The 22,377-nt window shown below is 39.2% G+C and overlaps 7 protein-coding genes across 11 annotated transcripts; 4 read left to right on the forward strand and 3 right to left on the reverse strand.

Moving 5' to 3' along the window:
• The first annotated feature begins 2,442 nt into the window (after positions 1-2,442).
• LOC108115029 (protein Tube) lies at positions 2,443-4,716 on the forward strand. The gene is made up of 2 exons (XM_017226274.2): positions 2,443-3,231; positions 3,282-4,716. The coding sequence occupies exons 1-2, from the start codon at positions 2,772-2,774 to the stop codon at positions 4,181-4,183; spliced, it is 1,362 nt and encodes a 453-aa protein (XP_017081763.1). The 5' UTR covers positions 2,443-2,771; the 3' UTR covers positions 4,184-4,716.
• Positions 4,717-5,208: 492 nt separating this feature from the next.
• On the forward strand, positions 5,209-6,851 carry LOC108115021 (E3 ubiquitin-protein ligase TM129). Its single transcript, XM_017226263.1, has 2 exons — positions 5,209-5,926; positions 5,978-6,851. Exons 1-2 carry the CDS (start codon positions 5,294-5,296, stop codon positions 6,572-6,574), a joined length of 1,230 nt encoding a protein of 409 aa, XP_017081752.1. The 5' UTR covers positions 5,209-5,293; the 3' UTR covers positions 6,575-6,851.
• LOC108115022 lies at positions 6,608-8,958 on the reverse strand. 4 transcript variants are annotated; one of them, XM_017226265.1, is made up of 3 exons: positions 8,157-8,958; positions 7,006-7,152; positions 6,608-6,920 (listed from the first exon to the last, which is right to left on the reverse strand). In XM_017226265.1, exons 1-2 carry the CDS (start codon positions 8,361-8,363, stop codon positions 7,024-7,026), a joined length of 336 nt encoding a protein of 111 aa, XP_017081754.1. In that variant the 5' UTR covers positions 8,364-8,958; the 3' UTR covers positions 6,608-6,920; positions 7,006-7,023. The 4 variants fall into 4 exon arrangements, 2 of the variants coding, with proteins under 2 accessions (XP_017081754.1, XP_017081753.1); XM_017226264.1 differs by having other exon boundaries at positions 6,608-7,152; XR_001772776.2 differs by lacking the exon at positions 6,608-6,920 and having other exon boundaries at positions 7,093-7,152; positions 7,961-8,363.
• An 895-nt stretch (positions 8,959-9,853) lies between these two features.
• Positions 9,854-11,809, reverse strand: LOC108115030 (E3 ubiquitin-protein ligase MARCHF5). Of its 2 annotated transcripts, XM_017226277.2 has the most exons (5): positions 11,748-11,809; positions 11,585-11,687; positions 11,019-11,531; positions 10,766-10,962; positions 9,854-10,709 (listed from the first exon to the last, which is right to left on the reverse strand). In XM_017226277.2, exons 3-5 carry the CDS (start codon positions 11,517-11,519, stop codon positions 10,283-10,285), a joined length of 1,125 nt encoding a protein of 374 aa, XP_017081766.1. In that variant the 5' UTR covers positions 11,520-11,531; positions 11,585-11,687; positions 11,748-11,809; the 3' UTR covers positions 9,854-10,282. The 2 variants fall into 2 exon arrangements, with proteins under 2 accessions (XP_017081766.1, XP_017081764.1); XM_017226275.2 differs by lacking the exon at positions 11,748-11,809 and having other exon boundaries at positions 11,585-11,737.
• Positions 11,810-13,849: 2,040 nt separating this feature from the next.
• Positions 13,850-15,249, reverse strand: LOC108115018 (Golgi to ER traffic protein 4 homolog). The gene is made up of 3 exons (XM_017226260.1): positions 14,998-15,249; positions 14,703-14,937; positions 13,850-14,643 (listed from the first exon to the last, which is right to left on the reverse strand). The coding sequence occupies exons 1-3, from the start codon at positions 15,147-15,149 to the stop codon at positions 14,011-14,013; spliced, it is 1,020 nt and encodes a 339-aa protein (XP_017081749.1). The 5' UTR covers positions 15,150-15,249; the 3' UTR covers positions 13,850-14,010.
• Positions 15,250-15,338: 89 nt separating this feature from the next.
• On the forward strand, positions 15,339-17,698 carry LOC108115019 (BTB/POZ domain-containing protein KCTD9). Its single transcript, XM_017226261.2, has 3 exons — positions 15,339-16,241; positions 16,986-17,117; positions 17,232-17,698. The coding sequence occupies exons 1-3, from the start codon at positions 15,681-15,683 to the stop codon at positions 17,544-17,546; spliced, it is 1,008 nt and encodes a 335-aa protein (XP_017081750.1). The 5' UTR covers positions 15,339-15,680; the 3' UTR covers positions 17,547-17,698.
• A 470-nt stretch (positions 17,699-18,168) lies between these two features.
• Positions 18,169-22,281, forward strand: LOC108114993 (methenyltetrahydrofolate synthase domain-containing protein). The gene is made up of 6 exons (XM_017226227.2): positions 18,169-18,552; positions 19,843-20,013; positions 20,075-20,790; positions 20,849-20,917; positions 20,971-21,190; positions 21,246-22,281. The coding sequence occupies exons 1-6, from the start codon at positions 18,474-18,476 to the stop codon at positions 21,644-21,646; spliced, it is 1,656 nt and encodes a 551-aa protein (XP_017081716.1). The 5' UTR covers positions 18,169-18,473; the 3' UTR covers positions 21,647-22,281.
• The last annotated feature ends 96 nt before the right edge of the window (positions 22,282-22,377 follow it).

Here is a 22,377-nt window from a genome sequence, read left to right on the forward strand (position 1 = left end):
TATTCAAAACCGTTTTGAGTTTGAGTTGGTAACAACTTTGGACAACGTTATATAAGGGTTGGAGAGGTTACAAACTAATAGCTGAGCTTGGAAGCGATATGGAAACAGACAGAATATTCATTAATATGATATGAATTCTATGGCGAAAATTGAACCTTAAAAAAACCAGAAAAGGTTATACTGAAAGCTATATAGAGCTAAGGTGGATTTTAGAAACTTTTTCTGTTTTATGAAAACATATATATATAAATTCGTTCATTTATTCAATCGTACAATTTTTTTAATTTTTGCAATTATTTCTAAACAAAAATAAGTTTAAACAAAATTATAATAAGTTGTAAATTAAATGCTAATTAAGGGCATTAAGATTAATCTTTATTTGAAATAAATAATTTTTCTAAATGTTTTTTCTCTTTAAATAGTATCGAACGCGACACTTTAGGCAAAGAATTCGAAAAAGGATTCTAAAAATTATAATACGATCAACAAAGGCATAAGCAAGTGCTTTTTGTGTATTGGTGTATTATTTTCGAGAAAAAACTTTCTCTACAAACAGTATATCTTGTTGTTTTCAAATCAAGACAATTTCTATTATTCCTTTAAAAATATAAAAGAGTTTTATTAGTTTATATATTGTGCAACTTTTAATTGTATCTCTACCGAAAGTATTATTAATTTATTTCTAATTTTATTTAAAAAGAACCATCTGTTTGATAAATATTACTTTGTGGTGTGTAGAAATATATTTCTTTATGCCAAATTTTTTTTTTTAATTTTATAAAAATTTAACTTCTTATCAAATTCAAACATTTTTATGATTATACAATGAAAATGACCAATGTCGGATATTATTTTACATTTATATTTTTAATTTTTATTGTTGTTGTATAATAGCAAAATATATCGGATTCAATCCATTTTAGTGCAACATTAAGTTAAAACAATTTATTTTTAACTAAAATGTATCTATAAACTAGGTGTAGACATTTAATATATAATACATATAGACCCACAGATTTTTCTTTTTATCAAACATTTTCTTTGGGACAACCAATTTTAAGTGGTTAAAAATCTCCATATCCTTGCTGATTAATTGCCTTTTAATAGAACATTATGTGCCGTTGATCAATTTGCAGGCAATTAACAAAAAACAAGAGAAAACGCTATGCTAATACGAAAACCGTCTTTTGAGTCTTGCGGGCGTATGGGTGGGTGTGGCCGGATAATTGTACCACTATAAGATGCGCTGGCATCTAAATATTATACATACTGAATTTCTAGCTCTAATAGTTCCTGAGATTTCAGCGATTTGTGGGCGCGGCAGGATGCTGTAATAAGCTGCGTAGGGACCTCAAGAATCTTAATGGTTAATCTCAACTTTGTATCTCTTATAGTTCCTGAGATCTCAGCGTTCAGACTAAGTACATCCCAGCAGAAAAAAAAGCTTATGTTGCTTATTTAGCAAATCCGTTACCCTACAAGTTCTGGCTATATATGTTGAATGCAACTACATTTAATCATAGAACAGCATCAGTAGGTGAGAGCTAGATGCAGATTACGAAAATTTCACATCATCTATGTTCAAAAAAATAAAGTTTTTTATATAAAAATTACTGTTGGTCTCAACATTTTGTTCCTATCAAGAGCCAGCTGGCAGTAGAGCTGTAAACAATTCGATTTTTAAATCGATTTAATCGATCTTTTTGGATGAGCGAAAATATCGATTCTTTTCTTAGGGAATCGAAGCATCAACAAATTTGCTTAACTAAAAAAAAAACAAAAAGAAACGCTATAGTCGAGTGCCGCGACTATAAGATACCCGTTACTGTTTTACAAAATTTTAAAATATTATTTTGCTAGTGGAAATTCACAAGGCGCCACCTATTGTCAGAGTAAGTATGTTGAGTATGCTTATAGTGACGTCACTGCCCATGTGAGGCCTTAAAACCTTAATTTCTTTATAAATAGAGAAATAATGTTCCGATTTGAAAAATTTTGGTAAATCGATAGATATTAACAGAAATAAGTTATACAAGGTCAAACGAACGCATTCATTATAATATTATAGACGCCACAGTTTTCGGCGGTTTGTGGGCGTGGCAGGATGCTGTAATAAGCTTGCTCTGCGTAGGGACCTCAAGAATCTTTATGGTTAATCTCAATTTTGTATCTCTTATAGTTCCTGAGATCTCAGCGTTCATACGGACAGACGGACAGACAGACGGACATGGCTTATTCGTCTTCGCTATTCATCCTGATTAAGAATATATATACTTTATAGGGTCGGAAACGCTTCCTTCTACCTGTTACATACTTTTCAACGAATCTAGTATACCCTTTTACTTTACGAGTAACGGGTATAAAATTTTAAATGGATTTAATCGATGTTTTCAAGAATTGAATCGAAAAGAATCGATTCTCAAAAAGTAGAATTGTTTACAGCTCTAGCTGGCAGCTGCTTAACTAACTTGTTTAAGAAATCGTGTGAGACCAAATCTATGAATAAAAATCCACGTTTGAGCCCTGTAATCAGTGTGACCGCGAGAAAATATACTGGCTATGGAAAATATACTTTTTAGGCAATTTTATTTTTGTTACGCAGCGTATTTATATGTTAATGGGAGAACACTGCGTGCCAGCAAAAGTCTAGAGTAGGTGCAAACATGGCTTTATAATGCATAGCCATCCACATTGGACATATAGTTAATTGAACTACTGACTTCCCAAAAGTCCACGTCTTCCGTAAAGTCAACTGGTAACTGGTAAGTAACATGGCCAAGGAGAACGGCTGCGGAAAGGGTGTTCAAGTGAACGGAAGCAGCCCATCTATTTGCTCCTCCTCAAAGTATACCCGAAGTACGGAGCTGCGGCGCGTTGAGGACAACGATATTTACCGGCTGGCAAAGATTCTAGACGAAAATGCCTGCTGGCGGAAGCTTATGTCGATCATACCCAAGGGTATGGATGTGGAGGCTTGCAGCGCCGCTGGATGCCTGAACTTTCCACTTGCCGTAAAAAAAGGATTCAAGTACACGGCTCAAGACGTTTTCCAGATTGACGAGGCTGCGAACAGACTTCCGCCAGATCAAAGCAAGTCACAGATGATGATCGACGAGTGGAAGACTTCAGGCAAGCTCAACGAGCGTCCCACTGTGGGTGTGCTGCTCCAACTGCTGGTGCAGGCGGAGCTCTTTAGCGCGGCGGACTTTGTGGCACTGGACTTCTTAAATGGTAAGTAGGCCTCGTTATTAAAAAAAAAAATTATATTCCATTTATCTTAGAAACCACTCCGGTTCGCCCGGTTGATGGCCCTGGTGCACTGATTAGTCTGGAGTTGATAGATGAGGACATGGATGTGGACAATGAGGGTCTGTGTCTCAGCTACCAGCCATGTAATGCAACCCTGGAGGCGGCTGCTCAGGGCAGCATTGGACTAAACCTGAACACCTTTGAGAAGGACATGTTAGCGCAGCACAAGAGTGTGCCACAGCCATCCGGGGAAGTACCACCCGTGGCTCCACCTCGGCGCCAGCTTAGGGTCAGTTCCAGCTCTGCCACTTCGAATGGCACCGGCTTGTCGTCAGCGACCACTCCGAATGTACCCAATCTGACAATTCTCAATCCCAGCGAACAAATTCATGAGCAGCTGCTGGAGCCCCGACCGCAAAACATCCCCAATCTATCTATACTCATCACAAGCTCTTTTGCTTCAACGACAATCAATTCAACAAGCTCCACGGAACCGCCGAATATACCGCAAATTACTCTTTTAATCGATAACTCCGCAAAGATAAGCCCTAGTACAGCTCATGCATCAGTGAAAGCTGAAGAACATTCAACGCCGCCGGCGACCTCAAGTAACTTGCCAATGATAAGTGCTTTGAATATAAGTAATGAAAACGGGGTGACTCCACGTCCAGCCAGCAGCAGCAGCAGCACAAATAGTTTGAGCAACGATGATGACGACGATGAGATTGACTGCGAGGGGGAAGGAGAGTTTGCGGAAGCCTCCCTGCCAAACCTAAGGAACTCAGAGCAACAGAACTCTAACAATGACTCCAGTCTGACAACAGTCACTGGCACCAGCGGTGATAATAGCTTTGAGCTGACCAACGACTCCAGCTCAACATCGAACGACGATTACCCCGGCAACATTCCGAATTTGAGTGAGCTGCAGCAGTAGGAAAATGCGACGTCCATCTACGGTTATGAGTTTCCTCGAGCCGAACATTCCGATTGTCGCTTAAGCTTTAGTTTGACTTTTACACACCACATGGATTTTAATGCTTGTCGACATCGACATGTTAATGTGAACCCTTTATAATATGTATTCTGTGTACAGTCCAACTAGAATCTGAGATTCGGTCCAAGCTTTCAACATTCTATTGTTTCGTTGTCCATATCACGGCTACTGACCCAGTCCATGACAACGGCGACAATATTAAATATTTTCGTTTCGAGAAAGCCATATATATTTTACCAAATAACCGACTCTTAAAAAGTTTGTATGTCTTACAAAGTAATTTAATTTTCTAGAATAAATATACCTAAAAAAAAGGTTTTTATGGAATGATTTTCAATGTAGTGGGTCCAAATTATTAAAACGATGAAATAAAATTATATATCTTCACAAACTTTAATTAATCATAATTCTGTCCGTATGAAAACTAAGAACTCCGTAACAATAAAACATTTATACATACATACATATGTAAACAGAATGTTGCGATCCTAGATGATTTTATAGATACCTCGCAGCCCAAGTTTGTTTCAGCATACGGCCAAAAAGTGCCAAAATCTCAGGCCACGCTTACAAGCTGCGAAAAATTGTTTTTGCTGAGTCATAATAATAATTTTCAATTCGAAACTTTACAATTACTACAATTTATTAACACATTTCGGTATTTGGCTCTACATAGGCGGTGAACGTCACGGTCAGTTATTAAATATTTGGAGACATAGATGGCGGTAGTAAAGCAGTAGACGGCATAAATTTTTTGTTGACGTAATCATTTTGAAATTTGTTACCAAAGTAACGAGCACCTGATAGTCGGACCTCGAATAATCATAAAAAATGCTCCGGTGCAAGCTCTTTCTTTCAAGGTTAACATACCACGGGCCAACATTTAATCCATTTGAATTTGAATCTGGGCGAACTGGCTCTGCATCCCTGGGTTTGTAGATAAATCTAACGAAAGGGCTGGCGATATATTAATACTAACTATCGAAACTGGGAAATCTTATATTTGGGCACTTCAGCTAACAAAACCACAAATCCAAAATTATTCGCAACATGGACGAGTCAGAATTGCTTTTTAACCTCTTCTACTTCCTGCTTTGTATGGTCATTATATACCCACCAGAGGAGTTTCAGCGCATGGGCTTCACAATTGAGCAGTTGTTTTCTCGGTTTCTGGGCGAGGAGTACCTAGACTTTGTGGGCTACCACCTACGCCGTACCTCGCTGAACCTTTTCGTACACTCTTGCCTGCCGTTCTCCTACTTTTTCATCCACAGGCTCAAGTTCTCCGTTTTTGCCACCCAGGAGCCCCTGGAGGACTCTGATCTTGACCCGGATTTTCCAATGCCCCAGGAGGCGGTGGCGTTTAAAACGCTTACGTGGAAGACTGCCCAGCGGTTCAGTGTGCTGGCAGTTCTGGCGGTGCCTGCCCTCATCTTCAATTGGCATCAACATAACTGGCGCCGGCACCCGATCAGCAAGGCCCTCTTGAAGTACTCCAATTCGCTAGAAAACTATAGTTCCGTGGCTGGCGACATTGGTACCGAGTTTCGGCGACCAGAAGTTTACAAAAAAAAGCTTAACTCTATAAGCACAGTGATTGCAACTCAGAACTGGATAATCAAAACTACCCTGTACAATGTTCATTTCGCTCATCAAAGCAACACATCGCTCAGCGTTGCTAAAGTGAGTAGGCTGGAACCCTTACGTTGCGGTGCTAATATATCTGTTCTGCAGGCGGAAACATACAATATATCGCATCATGACCAGAACGACACCCTTCAAATGATTAGCATTATGGTTAAACCAATGAGACATGGTGTAACAGACTTTCACATACGAATTAACGCCTTAGAGTTTAAGAACCTGGAGGACCGTGTCAGGCGGCCTATTGTAATTCCATCCAATATCCAGTTCCACCGTAATGTAATCGACCGGTTTGTGGACGTGTTCAAGGCACAAGTGGCTAAAAATCCTATATTTCATGCGAACTCCATTACGGATAAATGTTTCGCCTGCATGCTAAACGAGCCAAATACCAAGATTAACAAGCAGTGTGCTGACTTGGATCGCAATGGTGCTCCCCTTGCAGAAGGGTCCTGCTGCTCGAATTGCTACTGCCGCCCCATGTGGTGCGTAGAGTGTCTAGCGCGGTGGTTCGCCGCTCGCCAAACCGACGTCGATCGCGAGGTGTGGCTCGAGCAGAAGTGCACTTGTCCCATGTGCCGGGCCAAGTTTTGTGTGCTTGATGTTAGCTACATCAGGCCCCCAGCCAATATAAGATCAAACACGCCATATCGCAATTCCGAAGATGGGGCTAATGATGCTACGTGATTTTCGACTGTTAAAGATACAACTAAATGACTCTTTAATCGAACTTGGTTCTTTATTGGTCTGATTTAAACTGATTTAAATGATATAACTATAAGCTTAAGGGCATATTTTTAGGTACAGTTATCACTTTTTAATACATTAACAATATAAGCAAACTGGAATGCAGTATATAATAATTTTAATTAGTCTAATTGATCTAAGCATAAAGAAAGTGACGATGTATTAAATCTGCCTTACTAAACACTTAATCACGGTTAATAAAGCCACACAAAGTGTACTCGTCTTCACTGCGCTGCGCAGCCAACGTCCCATTTTTTAACCAGTTTCCCTTTTTTATCCTCCCAATCTGATAAAATAAAGCGCCGTAGTAAATAATATACATATGCAAGGTAAATATTATAAGGAAATACATAGTCAATAAAGCCACCTACTTTACAGAGCGTAATTATCTATAAATTCGTTTCGTAAAAACTTTTAAAGTTCTCCGTATGTTCACGTTCGCTTCTCGTATGTGTTCCTGGAGCCGTCATCGGTCCTTTCGTCGGGGGCAATCCGTTTAACAAACAGCGACTTGAGATCTAAAACCAATTGTTAGTTATACAATTTAACATTCAAAACAAAGCAAAATGTGTCATATTTAAACCGATTAGTGGTTGGAAACATTACGATAAATCGCTTGATTGGCAAGGATTTATCACCAAATAAACGATAAATATTCATTATTGGGTCGGAGATCTATCCAATACATTAAAAAATTATGACTAAATTTCGAAATGCTATTGCCAAAATTAGTTTATTTGAATGTCACCAACTATGCAAGCTGTACCTTCATAATGGCCAAACGTTGAATACCCAGTTGACCATACATATGTACGTATATATGTATGTATGTATATGTATATGCTAGCACGCTATTAAAATTTAACAACAATATTGGAATAGAAGGTCATAAAAACTTTTAAGTCCCACAACCAAATTCCTTTCTGGTTTAAATATGACTGCTCATACTTTGTGTACATACATACATACGTATGTAAATATGTACATAAGTATATCGATAAGGAAAATTTCAGAAACCTTCCCCTTCCCTCTTCAGTTGTCCGTAAATATATACAGCTGTTTTTATTATTATTAAAAATTTTTCGTCATAATTAAATTTCTAATTTTGAAAGTAAATTGTTTTAAAGGCGGATAGCTATGAGTTCCCTTTACAATCTAATCTAATCATCACTTGTGGAGTACTTACATATGTATGCATACATACATATGTATGTACATACATATATAAATCTTTGCAAAAGAAAAGGGCAAAACAAAAATCACTTAAGCTTTGATTGAAATATACTGAATGGCCGTAAAGATTTGGGACTTAAAATATAAATTTACAAAGTGTAAGTCTTGTTTAAATGTCAACACTTTCCGTTATAGTTTCTGTGGTATTGAGGTAGTATTACCACTCTTACATTGATCTACACACTAACGGACGCAATGCAGAATACCCTGCTCACAAAAATCACAAACGTTATTTGCAATATGGACTGCTTATTTTATAAAGTTTGTCCAAAACGCGCGAGGGCCGCACCTTTTCTTTTTCCTGTGGAGATCCAGCGTCAAAGAGCTTGCAGTCAACGGCGTCCCGCTTCTTGACCTTCGACCGGAAACGTCCCGATCGAGAGATGGAGAAGTTGCGCCATTGGTGGTTGTAGTCGCACCGTTTCTCCTCTTCACTGAGAACACTATCGAGGTAGTGAATCGTAGGCTCGTGGGCGGCAGTCACGGCTTTACTCATTGTTCCCGGTGAAGCTTTTATCTTTTTTTTTTGCCAGTTTTCGCTGGTGTTTCCAACGATGATAACGACAAATACAGGTCGATAGCCAAACTGACACTTCCACGGGATCTTTTGTTTTGATTGTCTTCGTGGACAGAGTTCGTCCGAAAGGCAATCCGAATCCAATACTGCCGCTCGTGTTTCCCGCAGAGCGTGTGGTCTATGACTGCAGACAAGTTCCCTGCGTTGCTGCTACCGACCACTCGACAACGGCGTTGACAAAGATTCCACCTACAGCGCTGCGTCATTATGAAGAAACGCCCGTTGGAGCCAGTGAAAACTCTTTCCACATTGGCTCCAGATTTGTGATTTCGTGATTTGGTTCCTGAAGACCAAAATAAGTGAGCCAGTGAACTGCATTTGCGGTGCGTTCTGCTACCAGTACTGACCGAATTCACAGCATAAACCGGAAATCTTGAGCTGCAGGCATCCTTGAATCCCATTTAAACGTGCATACATACAAATACCTAAATATTTACCTAATCATTTTCATACGAAATATTTGTACATATGTGATTCGCCTTTATGGACGCTCCGTGTGTGATTTTCGTATTTCATGGCCTACATTTATTAGCTCATGTGCACAAAAGTCCCTAATTTTAAACGTTACATTTGATATATATTTATTTATATTTATAAGTAATAAAAACATTCAAAATAAATCATTTTTACTTTAATGTTATCGAACCCCTCAATTGTGTTCACAATTCAGATTTACAAATTTCTTGTAAATGTTTAAATAAAACATTTTTCCAGTTTGAAGTATTTCCAAACTCTACCGAGTTAAAAAGTGATTACAAAAATAAGCTTCATTCAGTCGCAGACAAAAGCTAAAAAGGCATCACAGGTCACAGGTATATGTCACAGGTGTGTAAGATACCAACTGAAACCAAATAAATAAACCTTTTTAATACCCTTTACAAAGTCTTTGTTTGTCCGACAATTTTGGAAATTATTTTCAGCATACGTATTTAATTTATTTATTTTATATAATTGAATTAAAACATAAACATAACATAACTTTGTCAAGTAAAATAAAAACATTTAATTAATGTCCTAAAGGGCATAAACTTGTCAATATATTGGAATGATCGTCCACACACATATCTCAACTGTGCTCCCGATGATAAGTGGAAATAGACAAAACTAACATACAACTTGTCAGCAATTATAAATGATTAGGTCGCTTTTTGAAGCGTCCACTTTGGACATTTCTTGAACAGTACATTTACTTTTTGCTGTGTAGACACCAAACTAAAAATGTGAATAATCCGCGAGCGGTACAGATGGGCATACTTTTAATGACTCAGCACGGGGAAGGGCTAGGATTACTTACAAATTCTTACTTCCCCGCCTTTGGAAATAGCTCCAGCATGTGCAATTGACACGGAATGATTGCAATATTCGTAGCCCTCATTCCTTTTAATAATATTATAAACTGTAGATATGTATACTATGTTTGTGGATAAAGCTTACCCACCGCTGAGGAATTTCTTTTATTTACAGGGGCAACTTTTAATTTACAAAATTGGTTACGTATAAATTTAAGTGTGTGGAAGCATATACAAACAAATCTATTATGTACTATATCAAAATTATATCAAAGACATGGCGGATTTATCGCAATCGTTAACAAGATATTTTCCAAGAATAGTTGGTGTATAGGTTGAGTATACATTTATTTTCCGACCGATACACATTGTGTATTTTAACAATAAATTTAGCTTTGTTACCTGCAGACATTGCCAGTTTTAGCAACCTAAAATAATTGGGCTTGTGGTGTGTCTTTGCAAGAGCAAGAGGTAAAACAATTAACTGAAAAAACAAGAAACGCGTAGAAAACAATTGGCCCTATAATTTGGTATTCACTCCAATACCTTCTAGACAACGCTACCGCCACTATCGCGATGGCGAGAGATCACCGCGTCCATACGTTGTACCGGTGGCACTGGACGCTGCTGTGGCTGCTGATCTGGACGTGCTGGCTCTGCGGAATTGTTATTGTTACGATGCATGAAGTTGCGAATGTTCTCCTCTGTGTAGTCAACGATTCTACGCTTTTTACGGCGGCCATATTGTTTCTGCTTTAGGTAAATCTTCAAGATTCCCTTAACTGTTATAAAGGTGAGCCCTCCAAGCAAAGTCCTGTGCAACGTGTTATCAACGGAGTCAAAAAAAATCCGTCCCACGATAGATGATATGGTGGGCAGCAGTAGGGCCCCACAAAAGACTCGCGTAGCCGACACTGGGTCTGAGAGAGCAGGTGTAGCCGGATTGCTGGAGCTTGGCTGGTCTTCTTCCTGGTTACTGTTCAATAAATTTAGGGAATTAAGAGCATGTCTATCAGGAGTGTGTACACTTACAGGCTCGGATAAATAAGGCTTACAAACGGAAATTTTCTCACTACCATCCCGCGGTTTCGAATCAGGCGTAAAAGGGCCTCCTCCCAGCGAATCAAGCGACCAAGCACCAACCCTACTGGAATCGCCGGTAGTCCAATAAGGAGAACTAGCGGGTCGCCGGCCTCCATGATGGACATGCCGTGCTCATAGCCAACGATCTATCAAGAGTACACTTTCTTAACGAGGAAACAAGGTGAAATTAAGAGCGAAATACCTGTAAAAATGTTACGGCTCCATATGTAACTGCTGTCCAGTATAGAGAGCCCACAAAAAAACCAGCTGCCAAGAATGGACTTAGACGCTTTATGAAATTATCCATCGCTTCTAAAGCACCACCGAACTTGCCCATTTGCGGGAAAACAATTATGTACTCCGTCTGGCACTGCGGACAAGACACTGAGCGTAGGGCGTTGCCCTTTTGTGTCTTTTCATCGATCCAGCGGTAAAGGCAGCTCTGGTGCACCCACTTCGTGGTACCACGACACTGACAGGGTTTCACCCACGCTGCCAGGCGGTTGTCCTCGTCCGTGGCGAAACAGATCCAGCAGCAGCGGTCAGATTCAGCTACATCACTGTCCACCTGGACAGTGGTAGAAGTTGAGGCATCTGTGTGCACTTTATCCACTGCAGGCGGCACAGTCAAAGTGGTGTGTATACCGGCTACATCTGCAGGTGGAACATGGTCGGCAGGTAGTGCTGCACCTTCGTCGGCCATTTCTCTGTAATTCTACTATATTTGTTAATCGGCAGCCCTCGTCTAGAACTTTCATTACTGCTTACTTAGCTCACGCTCTCCTTACAGTGCGCTGGTGGGCCTTTGTTAGGCTAAGCTAATACTCTCACTTTTGCAATAAGGCGTATGATAACTTTATTTTTGGAGCGACTTAACAAAATAAAATAACTAAATGAATCCAATTTATTTATTCTGACTTACAACACTTACCAATTCGATGCCTTCTCTTATCGATATATCGAATATTTGCCATTTCATGATGGTGTCTGTCTTGAATTTGGTTGGTGTGACCTTTTACTTTTCAGGTTACGTTTTACAAATATGGTAAAAATTGCAAATATTTTTTGGGTCGTTTCTGAAATCTTACATCTGTGTATATTGATAACAAGATCATTATTTTCATTTTTTAAAGTTAATATAAGTCTTTAATATATGTATATTGATAACCAGATCATTATTTTGATTTTTTAAAGTTCATTTACATACATAAATATAATGTAATTGGATTTTGAAGATTCCAAAAGAGCTCATTTTTGTTCGAAAAATCGCGTAAGCTTATCTTTAATTAAGTTTTACTGAACATTAAACCGTAATAAAATAAATCACGAGTACAAACATTCAGTGATAATAATTTTGTATTTGTTTTGTTCAGGGTAAATCTCAAAGCATATGTACATAAATCACAACCTTTTACTCCTTGTTTTAAGTAACAAGAAATTGGTCTCTTGGTATTGACTAATAATAAAATACGGAAAACATTCTGAATCATTTTTATTCAGATTAAATATTCTAAAATATGGTCGATATTATGAAAATGACATAGTCGCCAAATCTGAGCAATGTAGCGCATATTTTCACATGCAGAAAATCTTATGTTTTCCAATTTGTAACCACAAAGTTGTAAAAATAAAGTCGATCTTCTAAAAAGCTCTCTATAACAAATAAAAAGAGATTTAAATTATCAGTTTATTACAACAAATTAGAAACTACTTAAAAGATGTCGGTTAGTTTAAAATGTAAAAATGTCACATTTTAATATCATCATAATGGAATTGATGGGGCTATGTATGTTCTTAAGAAGACGAACAATTTTACTAGAGCCACCATATGGTTAGTAACAGACGGTGACGCCACTGCCTATGTAAGGCCTAATATACAAACAATTTGAAAATTTTTTTCTGATTAGAAAATTACATATTTTGGCGTTTTGTGCGCGTTAGAGTGCGCGTGGCCAAATGCGGATGCATCGCCGATGTATTCTTAATCCCCTTTCTATCACTTATATGTAGTTCTCGAGAACTGATCGGTCCATCGAAAGCGGAATCTGCGCTGGCATTGTGGAAGTATACATAATTAAATCTAACTTTCTAGCTCTTTTAGTTCTCAAAATATCAGCGATTTTAGTTTTTCGTGCTTTGTAGGCGCCAAGAGTGGTAGGATTAGCATTTGGAATCAACATGCTGAGTCTTCGGCTTGTATCTTTTATATTTCCTGAGATCTCAGCGTTCATGCGGACAGATGTACAGGAAGACGGAGATGGCTAAAGCGACTCGGATGTTAATCCTAATCAAGAATATATTTACTTTAAAGGGTCGGAAAAGCTTCCATTTACCTAGTACATATGTACGAACGTAACGTACGTATGTAACGAATACTTTAAACCCTTTTACTTTACTAGTAAACGGTATAAATAGGGGTGAACGTGTTAATTTTCCATTTGTTGGGTATGGTTTTTATAACCATAAATAAATATTTACAAATCAATTTACATAAGATAATTACCATCGGTCTAGCTGAAAGGCAGTGGGAGTAAGCTAAATTAAACAAGCCAAATTTAAAACATAAAATTTGTTTCCCAATTATTGAAGTTATTTATCTTTTGAATTTAATTAAAGGTATCCACTCACTTATATACACAGTTTATAGTTATGTATATATATATACGTTAACTAATTAAATGAAGAATTTAGTGATTATGATTTCAATTATTTTGTCTAATTATAGAAAAAAGTAGTTTCATACCTAGACTTACAAATATATACTACATCCGTTTCTGACCCTATAATAACTTATCTTTTTTCGTTACATATTTATTAAAAAATTGAGAAGTATGCTTTAGTGTGTAGATCTTTCAAAAGAAGTCCCTATTAAAAGTGACGATAAAATTATTTGCTGGAGGCGACCGATAGAAGGAGGGTTGTCTTCTTACATCTTTAACAAAAGATGTATTTATAGTATAACTATGCCCAAACGAGGTCTCAAGAACACGTTTCGAATTGCAGAATTATCACCAGATTAATAAAGCTAGATGATCATGGTGACATACATTTTTGTATAATTTCCATTTAAAACATTACACTGCCTTTATCGCGGATATACGCTTATGTTAAAAAATGTCGCATACAGCTTATTAAAATTATAACAAAAATATTAAATAACTTCATTGAGTTCGACAGATGCATGGTAATTGATGTTAGTCCAGCTCATTATTTACGGATTGACGACTTTGTGGCGCTCGCTGATCATCCGCGTCCTCTTCATCAAAGCCAGCCATAAGACGATTGAATATATCTCCAAACATTCCACCCAATCCTGATGAACCAACATGGCCAGCTTCTGGCTGCTCGTCGAAATATATCACTCCAATCTTGTCCACGTTTTTCTGGAAAGATGTGTCGCGCCTTAGTGACGGATCGTAAAGTTTGCGCAGGGCTCGAAACCCAGCTACACACTTCGTATCGATGAGGCGAAAAAGGAAGTACAGGAAATTGACCAACGGTTCCTTGTACGGGAAATCGTGCCTGACAAGTTTGGCGTGGTAGCGTGTATACTCGGTGAACGTGTCCTCGGCGGTCTTGCGATCTTTAAGCGACAGCTGTTGAAGCACTGCCTGCACTAAGAACAAGTCGACCTCACCATGGAAACCTCTGCTCTGACTGATCTCAATCAGAACTCTGCCGCAAAGGCTGCCGTCCTGGCAGAGCAGGTAGTGGTGGCGAGCCGACTCTATGTTGCCCTCGGTCCAAAACAAGTGCGCTATTAACTTGTGTAGCACCGGGTGGCCGTACTGACCGTGCAGGGCAGTGCTCCACTTAATGGTCCGTTGCTGATGAAAACATTAATCTGGTTATTGCGACATATTGCGAATAACACAGTCATACTCACAATAAGCGTTTCGCGTTCCACAGTCGCTGCGTTAAGACTGCGAATCAAGGCTCCGAGGCGTGGCACCCACAAAAAGTTTTCTGTGCCCTCAACATGTTGTCCTTGCTTCTCCAGAGTGTCCACTAGCAGAAGACACAGGTCTGCCGCGCTGCTTTCTTGCTCTTTTGCAATTAACTGCTGTGCCCCATCATGGAGCAGATCCAGACAGTCTTGATAGCGCTTCTGTGCTGTATAGCTGATTAAAAAGAAATTTTATTGTTCACATTTTAGAGCACATTTCTCTGTAATAGGTTACCGAAAATAAAGCGTCCTGTACATCATGTGCGCCTCGTAGAACTCACCACGGGCTAAAGATTCGGACAACTTGGCAAGAACTCGGCTGACGCCTCGTTGCCCGGAGGACACTGCACTGCTGCTAGCTATGCCACCTGTCTCGGCAGCAGCCATTTCCCTGTTCTCTTTGTTAAATTCAACGCTTGGAAGCGATTTTTCCGATGATTGGTAAGCTTAATTTTATAATTTTATGTTTACATATACACACATCTCGATGACGAAACTATCGAAATCGAACTTATCTAAACTAACACTCTTTTCACACAACCGTTAAACCTTGAAACAGCTGATTGGTAATCGTAACTAAAATTCTCACTTAGCTTAGTAATAACTCAAGGATATGTATTTACTTTAGTGAATTAATTTTTAGAGCTATTTTTCGTGTTGAAGAAGTTGGAGTTGAGGATATTACATCGCTCATTCTTTTCCTCTGATTGAATGATTTTCGTTTCGTATCTTGGGAATTGCAAGTTTAATAAGAAACTGCAACGGTTATGATGAACCGCATTTATCACAATTCGTGTGCTGATGCAACCCTGTGTAAACAGCCCTTATGGGCGCAAAAAAAAGAGGAAGATTGTATATAGTTAAAACAGCTGACAATCGGCATCATAAGGTTGTATAGCTATTGACAAACCCAAATAAATGGACAGTGAACCGAAAAAGGGCGGTTCCGATGCAGGAAAGGAGAAGTCCAACTCGGCTGGCGGTTCTCTTGGCAATGTCAGCAACTTTGCACCCAATCGCTGGGTAAAGTTGAATGTTGGTGGTCAGGTATACGCCACCACTATTGACACTCTGGTAGGCAGGGAGCCGGACTCGATGCTGGCACGGATGTTTCTACAAGATGGCCGCATGATGCCCAGTGAACGGGACGAACAAGGAGCATATCTAATTGATCGGAGTCCTCGATATTTCGAGCCTATTATCAACTACCTCCGCCATGGTCAATTCGTCTGCGACTCAAACATCAGTGTGCTGGGCGTTCTGGAGGAAGCTCGATTCTTTGGCATCTTCTCTCTCGTCACTCACTTGGAGGAGCGCATGGGGCAGCAGGATGCGTCATTGGAAGACAAGCCACTTACGCGTAACGACGTCGTCAAAGCCATCATTCAGACCTCCGTGATTACGGAGCTTCGCTTTCAGGGTGTCAATCTTTCAGGGGCTGATCTTCGAAAGCTGGATTTTCGCAATATCAACTTTAAGGTATGAGTGTTCCTAAAATTTAATATTCTGTAAGCATTATATAAATATTGTCTACCCCTTCTTCATTTTAAAAGGTTTTATTTAACTTTATTAAAATAGATAATGTAGAATAAAGACATACTTTTTGAGATTTATTCTCATCATAAAAGTTTATGAATTTATCCAGAATTATATATACATACATATGTATATGTATTTGTATATATGTATGTAATAATTTTATCTTATTATTTTATATTATAACAAATATATATGTAGTTAATTTCAGCCTAGTTTCAGCACAATATTCTAAATTTGGAAGAGAATATCCTTTTCGCTTAATTTATATTAAGCATTATTGCTCTTTTATGCGACCCAACAATGTTTCATTCATTCGATATTGCAAGCCCTAAATAACTCAAAATTATATATTTACTTATTAATTACTTACTTAATTAACTTAATTGCTCATTCGCATTACAATTGTTCGCATATGTTCCTCCGTATGTAGATGGCCTATACTAGAAGATCTCAGCGCGAGCCAAACAATAAATTATAAACTAGAAATTCTTGAATAGCAATAACATCCGAGTCAGTTATTAATAAGAAGACATTTTTATATAAGAAATACGACCGCTCAGATTAAAGATGTATAAAAATTGCTAGTTATAAAAACTGAAAAGATATTTTTTGGTAGTAGCGTACATATAAACGTAGTAATTAAAATATAAATACCCATAAACAACCTTCCATTTTAATCCACAGTACGCAAACATGTCGCACTGCAATTTGTCACACACCAATCTTAACTACTGTTGCCTAGAGCGAGCTGATCTGCAGTACGCCAATTTGGAATGTGCACAACTAGTATCCGTGCGCGGACTTTGCGCTAACATGGTAAGAGGAATTAGAATTTCAGCTCTGTGATCATAAAACTAATCAAAAAACATACATTTTGTTATATAACACAAAACAAGCTCTGAACCAAAACTAAATTTGCCAATATTTTAGGAAGGTGCCAATTTGCGTGGGTGTAACTTTGAAGATCCAACAGGAGTTCGAACCAATTTAGAAGGTGTTAACCTCAAAGGAGCGTGCCTCGAAAGCAGCAACATGGCAGGCGTTAATTTGCGTGTAGCAAATTTGAAGAACGCAAATATGAAAAACTGTAATTTGCGAGCTGCTGTCTTAGCAGGAGCAGACTTGGAAAAGTGCAATCTTTCAGGCAGCGACTTACAAGAGGCAAATTTGCGTGGTGCAAATTTAAAGGACGCAGAGCTTACTCTAATGGTGACGCCGTTACACATGTCACAAGCCATACGATAAATTATATGACGGGACGGTCTCTTGTGCAATTACATATCATGTCATGGCTTCAAATGATTATACCTAATAAGTTTAAGTTATATGAGTGTAAATATTTCTGAATTTGACTATAGTATTTAAAATAAACAGTATTAGGATTACAATTCCTAAAATTTCTTAGTGTTAAGACGTCTCAAAAAAGTTTTATTTTAAAAAAGTGTAGATTTTAGCAGGATTTTGGCGTTCGAACAGAAAATCAATTATTTATAGATGCTTATCAAAGCAGAAAAAATTTTGAATCAACCAAAACTAGGGGATATTCTACTTTTCTGTTTAACGAAATACGAAATATTAAATTCCACACCTAACATGGGACCAAATTTAAGTAGTATAAAACCAAGTTTTCTGAAACTGGCGTTCCTTTCCAGAGTTTTCGTGTTTTAAAAAAAGTTAATTTCGAGTAGAGTTGGATAAAAAAAAATTGAATTGATATATTGTTAGATTCATAAACGCCCTCCGCCAAAGATCGAAATTGATAGGCGGATGGGTCATACCGATAACGATACAATCACCGCAACGATGTTTTTGGTATATTAATAACACACTACAAGGTCCCATTGATTACTTGTCAACGTCAAAGTCAAAGGAGATATTTCACTTGCGTTTGATTTTTACCGAGACTGGTTGTTCTTAGAAATTGTGTTAACTTATTTTTGGTTCTGTTATAGAGGCTCGTGCTCCCCTTTAGTTTCGCGTGTAAGAGTGGGCAATTCATCGATAGCTCGAGCGCTCATCGCTAAATTTCTTCGAGTGAGAAACGTGGTTTGTTGGAAGCCAGCCGGAGAAGAAGACGTTGCTCTTGTGCGAAATTGTGTAAATTCAGAGAAGAAATTGTTGAGCGGAGGAAAACCAGCGACGGTTTGATACACAACTTATAAACTCGAAACGATGGAAGATCAAAGCAACGCAGCTCCCGTTGCAGCCGCGGAGAACGGTACAAACACCGCGCAGGAGGTATCTTCGACAAGTAAGTTACAACCCCTCCCTTATCCTGGTTTGTGTTAAAACGTTTATAACAAAAATATATACATATGTTCCTTGCGTGAGTGTGAGAATATTATCATAAATATTTTGCGTCGCGTTTTGCCAGCTTTTGTAAATATGTATGTATTTTGTAAGATTGACTGTTCATACGTATATATGCATGTGTGTAGGTTTATTTAAAAAAGGGATCGCAGTCCGCTCGGCCATTTTACCAAGCCAGAAGCAAAAAGGTTGTCAGAATTCCGCCATATTTATTTCTAGTGCACCCTAGCTGTAAATAAGAGTTGCCAAAACGCCAAAGCACAAAACAGTGAAAATAGGAACGGGTGTATGTGTGTGCCCGAAACTTACATGCCCGCTTTTTAATGTTTGTCGGCGATCTAAAGCTGTGTTGTTGACATTAATTACGTCACCTTTGCGCGCATTTTGTGCTCGGTTACAATTGCGCCCGTAAATAGTACGATATGAATCATTTTTGGTTGCTCCTGGCCGATTTTGAGTAATTCTGAGCTTGGTACTGTCACTGCTTTCTGTGCACACTGCTCTCCGACCGCCTACTTTCCCGTAGTTGCACACAACTACAACATCATGCATACATATTAATTGAGAAATTTGCGATTTGATGCGGTCATCGCTGAGAAATGTTTGTGCGTACCAGCGTACATATGTGCGCCTGTGTGCCGGAGCGTTGCCAACTTAATGGTCATGCGTCCATTTCGATATTTAGATTCTCTGTTGCGAGTTCTTCTCTGCGTTTGAGACAATTGCAGTAAAAAGGCCGGCAAGACTTATGCTAAACATATTTTTCTATTAATATTTTCATTTCTGCACAAACTCTTCATACAAGCGTATATATGAACATAGGCGTGTATCAGAATTCGCACAGGTGGCAACTCTGCCGACCATATTTTTGTATGCTGATTGTTGTTATGAACGATAATGGCCGGTCTCCGCTTGAGCTATTTCACATCTGATTGCTGGATGTGGAAACGGTTGTCAGGCTTAGTATCATATTCAGTCAAACGCAAAATTGGCGTGATAACACGCGTTCATTACAGACGATAAGACAAGACTTACTGATTGAGTGCATTCAATAGGCTTCCTTAAATTAAATTTAAATCAGAATTAAGTTGCAATTGGAGTATTCGAAAAGCAAATATAATGTCAATGAAACAAATTCCAACCAGTTTCGGTTACCCTTTGAGCAAGATTGGAAGAGGCCTGATGGAATCATTTTTCAAATTCTAATAAAATTGCTTTTGTATTTTTGCAGCTCAAACCATAGAGCCCACAAAGCGCTCATTGCGCGTCCAAACATGGAAAAAGATACAGGAGGGAAAGGTTGGCATTGGATTCAACAACATATTTAACCGAATTCCCTCTTTTGTGGATGCCGATAAGGCTGTTGCCTTGCTTATTAACGAGGAGGAGTTCAAGAAAGCACGTATGTGGCTCCTACAGCTTGTTGTTTCACCTACCTTATATTGTCCTCCCCCGCTTTGTAGAGCACATCAAGGTAAACATCGATCGCGCTTTGCACGAGTTTAAGGAACAGGCGTTACTGGCCGACAAGTCTGTTTACTTGCCCAGCACTAGGGATTCTACAGCGTTGTGCCTCAAAGTAGATGTTTCAGCCGATGCTACTGAAGAGCAGAAAAAGGATGCTTTGCGCGTTCAGGACATCCAGAAGTTCCGCAAGGAAATCGGACTGGACAGTGGTCTTAAGCTTGACATTGTTGTGATTGGTTCAGTCGTCGTTTCGCGCGAAGGCTACCGTATTGGACGCGGAAATGGGTTCGCCGATCTGGATATCGGGCTCCTCATTGAACTGGGGGCCATCACACCGCAAACAGTTATTGTCACAATCGTCCACGACGTGCAGGTGGTGGATTCGCTGCCTCTGAACTTGTTCCAGAAGTATGATGCGCCCGTGGACATCATTGTCACCCCCACAGAAGTAATCCGGGTGTCAAAGCGCTTGCCCCGTCCTAAAGGAGTCTTCTGGGAGATTCTGTCCGAACGACGCCTGAAGATATTGCCTGTACTGCAGCAGCTTAAAGAGCGAGAGGAAAAGGCCGGAAAGTCGATATCCTTAAAAGAGGAAGATACCGACGTAGAGCAGCATCAGAATAACCGACGCCGCCGGGGGCCCGTGCGTCGTCGCTTCCAACGAGGTAACCCGGGACGCACCACCTCACAGACTGACAACGAACAACATGGCGTAAGTATAATTGCACAATAACCAGCACTTTTGAGTAACTCTTAACTCCATTATGAAGGAGACTACCCAGAAACGCACTCCGCGTCGCAAAGGTCGTTTTGTCACTCGCCGAAGGCGCACAGCTAAGGTGAACAACTAAATTCTGAGTAAAAGCAGTCATAATCATTTTGTTTATTTTAGTCTGAGGGAGATCAGTCTGGAGTTGAGGTCGGTGCTAAGAGTGAGGATCGTAAATTCGATGAGGTTGGCACTGGTGAGCGTCGTCCAAAGAAGAACAAGAATCGTGGACCTAGCGATTTTTGTATTAAGTTGACGAATTTGACACGTGACATTCGCGTCAAGGACCTAAAGTCGGAACTTCGCAAACGTGAATGCAATCCGATGGCGATTTCTTGGAAGGGTAAGCAACTTATATAAGGTTTAAAATAATTTCAATCAACGGTGCGTTTTGGTAGGTCATTTTGGAAAGTGTTTTCTGCATTTTGGAAACCGCAAGGGTATACCTAGCACCCAGGACGACGTGGACAAAGTTTTAAAGTCCCTTAATGATCTCTCGTTAACCATCACCACAGGTGGCGAGACTGCCCCAGTCGGCGCATCAACTGAGGGCAACGCCGCCGTCAAAACGGAGCCAGCTGAGTCTGCGGCGCCTATACAGACAAAGACTATAAACGTTAACGTCGAGCTGATTCAGTTTGGCGCCAAAAAGAGTGCCATCTCCACTGGTGCCAATGCTAGTGCAGGCGAGGACGGAAATGCTGCCGGTGGCACGCAAAATGGGGGCGAAGCAGGAACTGTAGGTGGCAGCGATGTGGGTGGTACACGTATCGAGGCTGTCGACACCACCACAGTATAGTATGACTACGCGCTTGGCGCAGCCACAAAACGGTCGCAGCGGATTCCCGCCGGCAGCGCAACGTTCGGAGTTCAACGAAAAAAAGTAACATTTTGTTTAGAACAAAAATCGAAAAATATCAAACAAAAAATGAATAGAAAGCGAACTCCGGACACAAACACAAAATACACTCAACATACACACAACATTTTGCAGCTTGTAGTTTCTTCTTCTCCTTCATTACTCTATCAAGATCAAATTCAACCTTTTCTTACGAGAACCCAAACCATTGACGCTTTTTCTAAACAAATGCATTTGTTTTTACCAATGAATCGTTGAATTATATAATGAAATGATTGCATAAATACTCGTTCCACAAATAGAGTGGAACAAAATTTCTTCCAAATAATCCCTTACTAACTTCTTGTAACTTGTTACAATTTTGAGTATTTCTGAGGTACTTCTTAATATTTTTTCATTTTGAATTCACGCCCCAGCACTAAGATCGGTTGCTCTATTAAGCAGTTGAGCTGCAATTAAAGGGCTAGCATCTGTGGCCGAATTTAAATAAATATTCAAACATGTAATAAGAATCAAAGAGCGAAAATAAAATAAACACTTGTCGCATTTTTCGCCGAGAAAATTATATAAAGAAATTACAATTATAATTTGGTTGGTGTTTCCGTACTCTCATGGCAAAAACTTTAATTATATACTTTAACGAAAGATCAAAACAAGTGTGAAAACACCAT

The sequence above is a fragment of the Drosophila eugracilis genome, unplaced genomic scaffold (genome assembly GCF_018153835.1).
Source record: "Drosophila eugracilis isolate 14026-0451.02 unplaced genomic scaffold, ASM1815383v1 contig_1897, whole genome shotgun sequence".
NCBI classification, from domain to species: domain Eukaryota; kingdom Metazoa; phylum Arthropoda; class Insecta; order Diptera; family Drosophilidae; genus Drosophila; species Drosophila eugracilis.

Bases quoted from the DNA above. Each gene is read 5' to 3' on its own strand.
- LOC108115029 (XM_017226274.2), top strand. From the start codon at position 2,772: ATGGCCAAGGAGAACGGCTGCGGAAAGGGTGTTCAAGTGAACGGAAGC. The intron at 3,232-3,281 runs GTAAGTAGGCCT...CATTTATCTTAG, and splicing joins GGCACTGGACTTCTTAAATG to AAACCACTCCGGTTCGCCCG.
- LOC108115021 (XM_017226263.1), top strand. From the start codon at position 5,294: ATGGACGAGTCAGAATTGCTTTTTAACCTCTTCTACTTCCTGCTTTGT. The intron at 5,927-5,977 runs GTGAGTAGGCTG...TCTGTTCTGCAG, and splicing joins CATCGCTCAGCGTTGCTAAA to GCGGAAACATACAATATATC.
- LOC108115022 (XM_017226265.1), bottom strand. From the start codon at position 8,363: ATGAGTAAAGCCGTGACTGCCGCCCACGAGCCTACGATTCACTACCTC. The intron at 7,153-8,156 runs GTGCGGCCCTCG...AATTGGTTTTAG, and splicing joins CTCCACAGGAAAAAGAAAAG to ATCTCAAGTCGCTGTTTGTT.
- LOC108115030 (XM_017226277.2), bottom strand. From the start codon at position 11,519: ATGGCCGACGAAGGTGCAGCACTACCTGCCGACCATGTTCCACCTGCA. The intron at 10,963-11,018 runs GTATTTCGCTCT...TACTCTTGATAG, and splicing joins GAGCCGTAACATTTTTACAG to ATCGTTGGCTATGAGCACGG. The intron at 10,710-10,765 runs GTAAGTGTACAC...TTTATTGAACAG, and splicing joins AGCCTTATTTATCCGAGCCT to TAACCAGGAAGAAGACCAGC.
- LOC108115018 (XM_017226260.1), bottom strand. From the start codon at position 15,149: ATGGCTGCTGCCGAGACAGGTGGCATAGCTAGCAGCAGTGCAGTGTCC. The intron at 14,938-14,997 runs GTAACCTATTAC...CTTTTTAATCAG, and splicing joins TACAGGACGCTTTATTTTCG to CTATACAGCACAGAAGCGCT. The intron at 14,644-14,702 runs GTGAGTATGACT...TGTTTTCATCAG, and splicing joins TGGAACGCGAAACGCTTATT to CAACGGACCATTAAGTGGAG.
- LOC108115019 (XM_017226261.2), top strand. From the start codon at position 15,681: ATGGACAGTGAACCGAAAAAGGGCGGTTCCGATGCAGGAAAGGAGAAG. The intron at 16,242-16,985 runs GTATGAGTGTTC...TTTAATCCACAG, and splicing joins TTCGCAATATCAACTTTAAG to TACGCAAACATGTCGCACTG. The intron at 17,118-17,231 runs GTAAGAGGAATT...CCAATATTTTAG, and splicing joins GCGGACTTTGCGCTAACATG to GAAGGTGCCAATTTGCGTGG.
- LOC108114993 (XM_017226227.2), top strand. From the start codon at position 18,474: ATGGAAGATCAAAGCAACGCAGCTCCCGTTGCAGCCGCGGAGAACGGT. The intron at 18,553-19,842 runs GTAAGTTACAAC...GTATTTTTGCAG, and splicing joins GCAGGAGGTATCTTCGACAA to CTCAAACCATAGAGCCCACA. The intron at 20,918-20,970 runs GTGAACAACTAA...TGTTTATTTTAG, and splicing joins GCCGAAGGCGCACAGCTAAG to TCTGAGGGAGATCAGTCTGG.